The 11,213-nt window shown below is 41.9% G+C and overlaps 1 protein-coding gene across 2 annotated transcripts in view; it reads right to left on the bottom strand.

Annotated features, from left to right (window-relative positions):
- Window positions 1-311: 311 nt before the first annotated feature.
- FIG4 (FIG4 phosphoinositide 5-phosphatase) overlaps window positions 312-11,213 on the bottom strand; it is a 131,072-nt gene continuing 120,170 nt past the window's right edge. Inside the window, exon 23 of one of the 2 annotated variants that reach the window (XM_045499254.1) lies at window positions 312-646. In XM_045499254.1, coding sequence (XP_045355210.1) covers window positions 469-646 — 178 coding nt within the window. In that variant the 3' untranslated portion in view covers window positions 312-468. The remainder of the gene's footprint in view (window positions 647-11,213) is intronic. The other variant, XM_045499255.1, reaches the window with a different exon arrangement.

Here is an 11,213-nt window from a genome sequence, read left to right as displayed (position 1 = left end):
TGCATTTCTTTTTAATTTTTTTATTATTTAAAGAAATTTTTTTAACATTTTTTATTTTTTGAGAGACAGAGAGACAGAGAGACAGAGCTCAAGCAGGGGGAAGGCAGAGAGACAGGGAGACACAGAATCCAAAGCAGGCTCCAGGCTCTGAGCTGGCAGCACAGAGCCGACTATGGGGCTTGAACCCGTAAATGTGAGATCATGACCTGGCCCAAGTTGGACGCTCAATCGACTGAGACACCCAGGTGCCCCTATATTGACTTCATTTATAGAAGTATTTCTAAAATAAAGCAAAGGCATTGACAGCAAAATATTTAAGCATTTCTTTATTTCCTGTAATTTGTAGTTCACCAGTTACAAGAAGAGGAGAAACTTTCAGATGTAAAGGACTCCCGGGAAATTAACTTTTTAAGAGGAGATAAAACAGATTACAATGTAGGCAAATTCATGGGGGGACCTGTTTTCTCTTCACAGGTAGCGGTTCCTGATGTATTCTCGGTACATGGAAGTATCTTCCTTTCCAAGAGGCTGCATGATACCTTGACTGGCCTGGATGTGGGCTTGGAAGATCTCTGTAGATTTTCTGTCTACTCTTGGAGGCTGTACTTCGTAGATGTTGTCTTGTGAGAAAGCTGAGATAGGTGTTCTATAGAAGAGAAGAGGAGACATGGCTACATTAAAGAAAATAAAGGACCCACAGGGAGCTATGACTGCAAAGCATTCAAGAGCCACTGACCTTGAACATGCAGACTTAGTAATAAGTGGTGGTGGTGATCTCCCCTGTCCCCTCCCCTGGGCTGGCTTCCTCCCTTGCCCAGAGGACAGAGCTGGGCCAGAGCCTGCCCAGGGAGTCTTCCCTGAAGCGCAGGCTAGATGGGTACCTTTCTCTGTTCCTGTGCCTCAGGTACACCTATGTCTGTGCACCCATCTGCCTCCTTCACTCGACTAGAGTAACTTTAGGTGGGGGCTATAAATTTTTTGCTCCTTGACACACGATAGGAACCGAACTTTTTTTTTTTTTTGTATATTAATTTTGTACCCTGAAACTTTATTGAGTTCATTTATTTGTTCTAACAGTCATCAACAGTTTTTAAAGGAAGATTTAGTAGGAATCAGTAAAGGGATACTAATTCCTTCCTTACATTGATAAGAAGAGCAAATAAGTTTATATGTATAATGTGCTCACTTAGCATAATGCCTGGCAAACTGTAAGTGCTCAGTAAATGTGAACTATTGTTAATGATTACAGGTGCATAGTAATTCCTTATCTGCAATTCTGAAATCCTACAAGCTTTAATAACCAAATGTCACGTTGGTGGTAAAACCTGACCCAATTGAAATTCATTTGGTGGCACATCCTAACCTGAACCAACAATACTGATCCCACTTCATGTGAATATTAATGTGTTTAATTATCAGACAAGTCCTCAGATCACACTGGGGATGTACCATCTTGTTATGCTAACAAGTCCAAAATTCTGAATTCTGAAACACATCTGGCCTCAGGCTTCTGATGAGAGATTTCGGATCTGTAACAGGCAGCTTCCTTCCTTTCTGGGGCATGGAAAAGCACACAAGAATCTCTTCATCCAAAAATATCCCTCCATTCCCATCCACCTAGCCTAACTTAATGCTTGAAATTTCCATCTATCCATTGGGGAAGGTGCTGTCTCCAGAAAAGCCTTGTCAAAATTCAGCGTGGTATCTGACACAACCTTTACTCATTGAAGGCTGAGCACCCACTAGTCATTGCATCCTTAGCTGAGAGCAGGCCCTCAAAGGATGAGTCAACCAAGTCAGGTGTGATGCAGAGTGAGTATGTGTGTAGAGTGTGAAAGAAAGGTCAAGAAGGGGGCTACTGATGGGGACGATAGTAAACTAAAATGTTGTTGGGGCATCTGGGTGGCTCAGTCGGTTAAGCGCCCAACTTCAGCTCTAGTCATAATCTTGCAGTTCGTGGGTTTGGGCCCCACGTCAGGCTCTGTGCTGACAGCTCAGAGCCTGGAGCCTGCTTCGGATTCTGTGTCTCTCCCTCTCTCCCCCCTCCCCGCCCCCTCTCTCTCTCAGAATAAATAAACATTGAAAAAAACGAAAAACTAAAATGTTGTTGTGAGGGACTTAGCCCAGGGCTGGCCCTGTGGGGTGGGGGGGTACTTCTTCTGCCAGGGAACCAAAATAACACAGAGACAAGATCTGAAGAATCTACTGTGCTGGGCTGGGACCTAGCCTTACTCCTTGTAGCAGAGGCATCAGGAAGGCATCCTGGATGCGTTAGCTGGGACCCCTGAAGCAGGGGGGAGATTCCCTACCATCAGAAGCAGAATTGGGCCTTAGCCCCAGCTAGGTCTGTACTAGGAATGTCAGCATTTCAAGAGACATTTGGAAGTGCAGACACACAGTGGAAGACAGGAGCTGTACTGTAATGCCCCCATCCTCAAAGGATACGTTTCAATCAAATGTGGGTCTTTCTTACCCAGAAAGCAAAGCTCACTGTGCTTTGCCTTTACACATCCTGCCACGGCTGGAGATGCATTAAATTACATTAAAATAAAATATAACTGGAGGTGGAATATTCTTTCTGGAAGTCAACCTCAATGTCTTTCACTTCAAGGTAAATATATTTCAATTCAAATTTGGTATATCATTTGTCAAACACTTCCCTTTTTTCAAAGCACTTAAATAATTTCACACAATCTTAGAACGTAACCTTATTGAAGTAAAAACCAAAGGAAAATGATTTACACAAAGTTAAAAAAATGAAAGACCAAGGTGAAAGAGTCCTGAGACATCTGCATCTCAATCTGTCCTCCAGCCTGGTTTAAGAGCGTTCTTCAAAATACACAAATTACAGTTCTTCTAATGTCTGTGGATAACACATTACAATGATGAACAATTAGGATGATTAATATGTGAACTATTCTCCTCACTCTTCCCTCACAAAAGCACAGCAACTCTACAGTCATTTACATAAGTCAAACTGAAATGCTACAATTCTTTAGTGGGTGATAATATTCAGGGTCAAACCTTTTAAACCTGAACCATTTTAAAAATGGAGACTCCACTAGGGTTTCTAGAGATTGTCATCAAAGCACCAGCCACAGCAACTACTCTTGAACCACACCATCTATACCTGTCTAGTCTCTTTCCCTTCTCAAATCTTACTTAATTTTCACACTCATCCTGGAAGGCAGGAAGCATTGGGATTATACTCTCCATTTTAAGATGAAATGCTTAAAGTCAATTTAAAAATGGGACTACTGGTTTCTGTCCTGTCTTTGAAGCCAGATCTTTGCCCAGAACCCTTTGTGCATTAACAAAGACCTCTCTGGCAGGAATCACACCAGACATCCCTAGTCTGAGCACTAAATCTTAATGAGTTGAGAAAGGGTGGGAACCCTCTTGCACTGTTGGTGGGAATGCAAACTGGTGCAGCCACTCTGGAAAACAGTGTGAAGGTTCCTCAAAAAATTGAAAATAGATCTACCCTATGACCCAGCAATAGCACTGCTAGGAATTTACCCAAGGTATATAGGACTGCTGATGCATAGGGGCACTTGTACCCCAATGTTTATAGCAGCACTTTCAACAATAGCCAAATTATGGAAAGAGCCTAAATGTCCATCAACTGATATATGAAGAAATTGTGGTTTATATACACAATGGAATACTACTTGGCAATGAGAAATAGTGAAATATGGCCCTTTGTAGCAACATGGATGGAAATGGAGAGTGTTATGCTAAGTGAAATAAGTCATACAGAGAAAGACAGATACCATATGTTTTCACTCTTATGTGGATCCTGAGAAACTTAACAGAAGACCATGGGGGAGGAGAAGGGGGAAAAAAGTTACAAAGAGGGAAGGAGGCAAACCTTAAGAGACTCTTAAAGACTGAGAATAAACTGAGGGTTGATGGGGGGGGCGGGTGGGAGGGGAAAGTGGGTGATGGGCATTGAGGAGGGCACCTATTGGGATGAGCACTGGGTGTTGTATGGAAGCCAATTTGCCAATAAATTTCATATTAAAAAAAAGAGAGAGAGAAAGGGGACATGCCAAGTGACCAAGTAATTGTTTTATCCTTCAGAGGCCTCAGCTGAATATACAGGTGGGCAGGCTGTGGGAGGTAACAGCACCAGGGCCTGCCAACTGCCCATGGATGTAGGGCCCGGACAACCGTGATAAGGGTCACAGACCAGCCACTTCTACCCAGTGCCTTTGCTTTCTTGCCAGTAAATCGATCAGGAGTCCTCACTCTACTTCTTGGTACACTGCTTCACTGCAGCATAGAGTAATGGGCACTATTACAAACACTCAATATGAAATGCCAAACATCAGCCTGAAATGGTATCAGATTGAGTGGCAGGTGGGTTTAGGGCTCCAACGCTACCTCACTCTGGTGTCAAAACAAGTAGGGAGTCAGAAAATGCATTAACTATTGCCTTTGTCTTTTTTGTGCTTCTAGATTCGAAGTCGCTTTCTATTCTGAGGACTGCTCGGGCCCAAAGGGAGACCCCGGTATTGAGCCTTCCTTCTGATGCCTGTCCATGCCAAAATGAACTTGTCTTCCCCAGTGACTCTGCCTCAGACCTCATGAAGGTCGCTGGTCATTCTCATTGTCATTTGGCCCCAAGTGACTGCTGTCTTTGTGCCTTGATGCTGGGGGCACTTCTCTTCTGAGTAAAAGTGAATTGGGGATATCGTAGAAGCCCTGTTTTTTTTTTTTTTTTTTTTGATGTTTATTTACCTTTGAAAGAGATAGAGAGACACAGTGCGAGCATGGGAGGGGCAGAGAGAGGAGGTGACACAGAAACTGAAGCAGGCTCCAGGCTCTAAGCTGTCAGCACAGTGCCCAATGCAGGGCCTGAACCCACAGACTGCGAGATCATGACCTGAGCTGAAGTCGTACACCTAATCGACTGAGCCACCCAGGTGCCCCGAAGCCCTGTTTTTTTGAAGCAACCAAAGTAGAGGGGACTTGCTCAGCACATGTGGCTGGCATCCTCTGAATCTGCTGTAGCTCTTAGAAGGGTCATTTAGGGTTTAAAACAACCAGGGTATGTTGGGGGAGATGTTTCAGACCTGAAAAAACAAGAAGGTGTCAGGACATGTATGGTAACCACGGCAAGGACTAGAAATCCTAAACTCACCACCATGATCTGTGAAATAAAACCATGAGTGGTATGGAAATCTAGTTCCTCAAATAGGAGAGCCTGGAAGTCTACTGGAGGCACAGACAGGGCCTACCCTTCTGGCCTGCAGGCAGACAGCCTGTCTCTTAGACAAGAATGGTGAATGCAGTAGCATGCGAGGCTGGACTGGATGTCAGGCTAGGTTGTGACAGGTCCTGGGGGCTACGGTCATGGTCAAAGGGTCCTGCAGGGGAAGAGCGGGTGTGAGCCAGGCTCCAAGCTGAACCAAATTTCCACTTGGGAGCATGTAGCAGGTAGTGAGGACTTTGCACATAGAGCAACAGGTAGTGAGGGTTTTGGGGGTGAAGGGTCCTCTCAAGCATGCTTAGGCTGGGACCTCCATCTGGACTTCAGGGACACAGGGTACAGCCTGTCCCAGTCATGTGGACGGATTCTGCTTGCTGACATGTGGATCCATCCTGCTGTTAGCCAACGACTGCTCTCTAGCAAGGGCTTGATTGAGCCTTTACACACATCGCCCCCTGTTGGTGACAGCAGGGACAAGGAAACACTGAAGACGTCCCAGTGAGGGAAGGGCATCCTCAAGGACTTGACCCCAGTCAAGTCCCTCCCACCCCTGCCAGTCCCCTCCCGTAGGGTCTGTTGAATTGTTTCAAACTGAATTCAGTCCATTTCCTAGCTCATAACTAGTCAAAGTGCCTGGTAGCTTGGCTGCTGTGGACGAGTACATGAAATTGGATTTATGGGGCGCCTGGGTGGCTCAGTCGGTTAAGCGTCTGACTTTAGCTCAGGTCATGATCTCACGGTTCGTGAGTTCGAGCCCCACATCAGGCTCTGTGTTGACAGCTCAGAGCCTGGAGCCTGCTTAGATTCTGTGTCTTTCAAAAATAAACAAACATTAAACAAATTTTTTTTTTTAAATCTACATCTGCAAAGTTTTTGTTGTTCACCTAAATCAGCACATGGAGGCTACTGGACTATAGTGGTTGATCATCTTGTACCTCGAGGCCTGGCTGGTTATTGTTCCTGTGTTGTGTGGTTTTGTAGGAAGAGCTGACAGGCCTGCCTGTCCCTGTTTCCAATTTAGATTCTCATAGGCATCTCCTGACAAAGATACTTAATGATAGTTCTGCTGGAAATTTCTAAATAATAAAATACAAGGCCAAAATGGTGGAAAAAAAAACCCCAACAAAATGATAATGAAGAAGCTTAAGACATGCCCAATATTGTTGGCATAATCAGAAAAATGAGGAAGAAGAAACAGAAACACACAAAACACTTTTGTTTCTTCATTTTACTTGGCCATCAAGAAGCCAGTCATAAGAAGCTCCCCATGGTCTTAAGGCAGTGGTTCTCCAAGTGTGGTCCCCAGACCAGGAGCACTAGCATCATCTGGGAACTTGTTAGAGATACAAACTCTCACGTCCTCCTCCAGACCTACTGAATCAGAATCTCCGAAGGTGGGGCCTAGCAAAGATGTTTAACAAGCCTTCCAGGGATTCTGACACTCACTAAAGTTTGAGATTCTTTGGTCTAAGGAGACCAGAATGGATCTAAAATGCTAAATAAGATCTTACTTGTGGTCAGTCAGCAGTACTGAACACGTTTAAACAAGAATTCTCCTTTCAAATATATACCGTGCTAACCTTCCATCGAGAACCCTAATTTGACGTTTAATTGCAAGATACGAGCAGTAATATTAGATGCACCACACATTTCCTGATGAGGAACACGTCTGATTTCTCCATTGGCTTACACATTTCCAAGGTGAGAAAGAAATACAGAAACCTCCAAGACCCTCACAAGGGGCTGCCGATCAGCACCTTGTCTCTGAGGGTACTGGAAAGAGATGGAATACCCAATAATGCTTTCAATACTACACAGAATAGTCTTTTTATTAGCTTCGATGCCATCTGTTTCTAGATGAAAAGACCAGTATTTAAACACCAAATGATGTGGAAATTGTGAAACTACTTTCTTTTATTCATTCCAGTAGAGAGAGTTGGCCTTTTATTGCCTTTTCACGGTGGAGAAAATGGTTCCACTTTTCCCTCCTGGCCATAAACACAGGGAATTTTTTTTTTTCAACTTCTCCTCACAGCCCCCAAAGGGATAAAACCTACTGCCCCTAATTCAAATGCCAGCAGTATTTCTGGAGATAAAATATTATAATTACAAATTTGCAGGCTCATTTCTTTTTATCTACAGGACCTAGTTCCATCCTCAAGAAAAGCTCTGTATTTCCCCTCAAGGAATGTTAAAGTCTTATTTAAAATAATATATTTGCCCATTCATTTATGGGCTACTTAACCCACATTGCTCAGTGCGCTCAAACACCAAGGATTGATGACATTTAGCCTTAACTGCAGTTCCCATTCACAGAAGAGAAACACTTCAGGAAGAAGTTCATAAGATACACCACGTGTTTTTATGGAAAATGCTTTCTTTGGTGCCCTTTAATACTCTTTCTAACAAAAAAAAATTAATGTTTATTTATGTTTGAGAGAGAGAGAGGGAGAGAGAGAGATTGCAAGTGGGGTAGGGGCAGAGAAAAAGGGAGAAACAGAATCCAAAGCAGGCTCCAAGCGGTCAGCAAAGAGCCCAACGTGGGGCTCGAACTCACGAACCTTGAGATCATGATCTGAGCCAAAGTCGGCCACTTAACTGACTGAGCCATGCAGGCGCCCTCATGCTCTTTCTTAAATGTTGTATTACTTGCTTGGTTATAATATGACCATGTCTGATAACAACTGTATCTTACACTTGCATGTAGAACTAATGTTTGAGTCCCTTAAAATTTTTTTTAATTTTATTTATTCTTGAGAGAGAGAGAGAGCGAGAGCGAGAGCAAGAGAGAGAGAGAGAGAGAGAATGAGTGGGAGAGGGCAGAACAAGAGAGGGACACAGAATCCAAAGCAGGCTCCAGGCTCTGAGCTGTCAGCACAGAGCCTGATGCAGGGCTCGAACCTGACCCCAAGTTGGACGCTTAGCCAACTAAACCACCCAGGTGCTCTAAGTCCCTTTTAAAGTTCAATTCCTGTTGAGGCTTTTTTTCTAACACATATTGAATAGTCAATAAACATGTTGATCTGACAAGAAAACATTTAATTGGTCAGATTGAAACGTCTTCTGAATTTAGTGATGTCATGATAATTTGTGGCTGGTGATTGAAAAACTGGACAGCATTTGTATAATTTAAATAGTATTATATATGTGATACTTTTGCATATGATTAGCATTCTGGCATACATCAAACACCATCTGACATTTCCAGAAAATTTAGTAATGGTTCTGGTCACAAAGTATCTTTCCCTTCTGTTGCTACCACAAACTTCAAGTTTTTTTCCCCAAGGTTCTTTCTTTCACATTACCAAATGATTCTTTGTTGGTCATAACTGAGTCACAGTATCAAAAGACTACTAGATCTAAAGAGGACCTTATAGAAGATCTTGACCAACTGCTTTATTTACAGATAATGGGCATTAGGTCATTTCTTTCATGATTTCCTCTGCTTTCTGAGGAAAACCATAACAAGAGCAGATTCAAAATTGATCAGATGCTCTGGTCCCAGAGGAACAAAACCTCAGCAAATGCCTTAATAGTACCAGCCCTTGGTTATTGGTCTATTTGTCTTTCTGCAGGTTTTAGAATTTCTATTAGAAAATACTAGCCTTTCTCACATAACCAGCAGAGGGGTCTATAGTACACATCACCGTGAAATAAATCTCTCTTTATAGCCTTTAATACTCCTCAGAGCCTTTAGCCTTCAGTGTGTGGATATATATAGATATATATATGCCATATATATATATATGTATCTATATCTATATATCTATATATGGCATCCACACATATGTATCCACAAATATATATATATATATATATATATATATATATATATATATGTATTTATACATATAATTGTCCATTGCTTCTCTTTAGCTGTCTTATTAGATTGCTTGTATCTCTCCAGTAAGGTACTCATATATTGAAGCCTAGTCACGAATCTATTTTACCGAGATGATAGAGAATGTGTTTGCTTTATCACATTAAAAATCTAGAGAACATTGCATATTGCTCACATTCTGTGCATAAGTATAGACACCACATTCTGTGCTTCAGTATAGACACCTAACTCCAAAACATAGCTCTCAAACTGCACCTGTCCAATATGGCAGCCGTTAGCCGCATGTGGCTACTTAAACTTAATTGAAATTAAATAAACTTTAAAAGTAGTTCCTTAGTAGCACTGGTCACATTTCAAGTGCCTGATAGCCACATGCAGCTAATGGCCACTGTTTTACATAGCGCAGATATAGAATTATTTCCATCACCACAGAAAGTTCTTTTGGTCAGACTGTTTTAGAATCTTTTTCCTATTTCTTCCTCATGAATTTTGGGTTCTTTTATGTCTTTCTAAGCCCATTATCCTAATATATCTATAGCATTTATCACTTTCTGATCTTTTATTTATATATTTATATACTTACTAGGAATGTAACCCCCATTTTGATCACCTCTTTAATTTCAATGCCCAGAAGAGCACCTGGCATACAGTAAGTGCTCAATAATTATTCATTGAATGAATGAATGATGTCTGGTTACGGAATCAGATTTTATCTTGGGTTTCTAAATGCAGAACATGAATTTAGTGTGTTTTGAATTATCTGAAATGATAGGGAAGCTGTCATTTGACAGGATGGTGGGAAATGATAGATTTCCCATCAGAAGATTGCTCTTAAATTCCTTTCTTCAGATACTCTATAAATGGACAAACAAACTGAAAGGAAGTTGGAGTGCTTTCTAGTGGGGTATAAAGCTATCAAAGTTGCTCAAAAAACACTGGTGAGGCAGAAGGGGTGTGTCCTTATTCTTCTTTAGAGGTGAGAAAACAGTGACTCAGAGATTAACGAAGTTACTACATAGGCTGAAATCAAGAGGAACGTGTCAATCTTCAAATCACCTCTAATAAAACAAAAAGCAAAACAGACCCCTGTATTCTGGGATCTAAGAAAGCAGACACTGCCTATACTCACTTTGACATACCTGTCATGCCAAGTTCAACATGGGAAATATAGGTAAGCACTCACATTATTTGCTGCCTTGCCCCTCCAGGACATTTTCACATGTCTTTGGGTAGATAGAATAAAGGTGACAGGCTTCAGGGGCAAGCGCTTACCCATGTACTGGGAAATTAAACCATGTTATTAGCTGCTGGTGACATTCTAACCATTACCAAGATAAAGAAAACTTAATTTCCTTTTTATTCCTACTAAAAGACAGCAAGTCTATATTAACATACAAAATGCTATGACTCTAACACATGATCCCTAACAAAGTCCAATCATTTCAGCCTATGCCATTGACAGCTAATGAACATGACACAGAATAGTGAACAAATCTGATTTCTTTATGTACAAACATTTCCAAATCCTTTTAATAGCTGCTATTATGACAAGATGATTGGACTGTCCTTTAGCAGAAACACTGAAAGGGAGGTTAGAAATCTCACAGGCAGGTTAAAATTCCTTCAAGAGAAGATGACAATAATGCCAGTCTCTAAACAACCCACCATAGAAGAAGCAATAGGGGTGATGAGAAGGAAGTGAAGAATATAATCTGTGATGGCGGAACATAGAATGTATCCACCTCACAAACCAGAGATGCCGGCTGCTGTCCGTAAATGAGGCCCTTCAAAGGCTCAGCAATAAGGAACCTCAACTCCACAGAGCAGACTAAGGTTGTGATTGGAGAGAAGGAGGTGGCATTTTGGTAATGGAGAGAGCACGAGGACAGTAAAACTGTTATTGTGTGTTTCCCGGACACTCATCTGCCTTCAGTCTGTCAGGGAGCCATGACAATGACAGGCCAACCAAAAGGGCACTGCAGTGTCACAAAAGTGAAGGATATTATGCCTAAGCTTAGGCAACCACAACACAGAACAATTATAGAACACAATGACCTTAATGTATCTCAAGGAAATTATGCATGTGTAATGTCCAAGGCTGCTAAACCCTGTGCTTTAAAGACTCATTTGTCATTTCTCATCAGATCACTAGATGAA

The sequence above is a fragment of the Leopardus geoffroyi genome, chromosome B2, assembly GCF_018350155.1.
Source record: "Leopardus geoffroyi isolate Oge1 chromosome B2, O.geoffroyi_Oge1_pat1.0, whole genome shotgun sequence".
NCBI classification, from domain to species: Eukaryota; Metazoa; Chordata; class Mammalia; order Carnivora; family Felidae; genus Leopardus; species Leopardus geoffroyi.
Note: the sequence above shows the minus strand (reverse complement) of the source record. Positions and strands in the feature narration are given on the sequence as shown.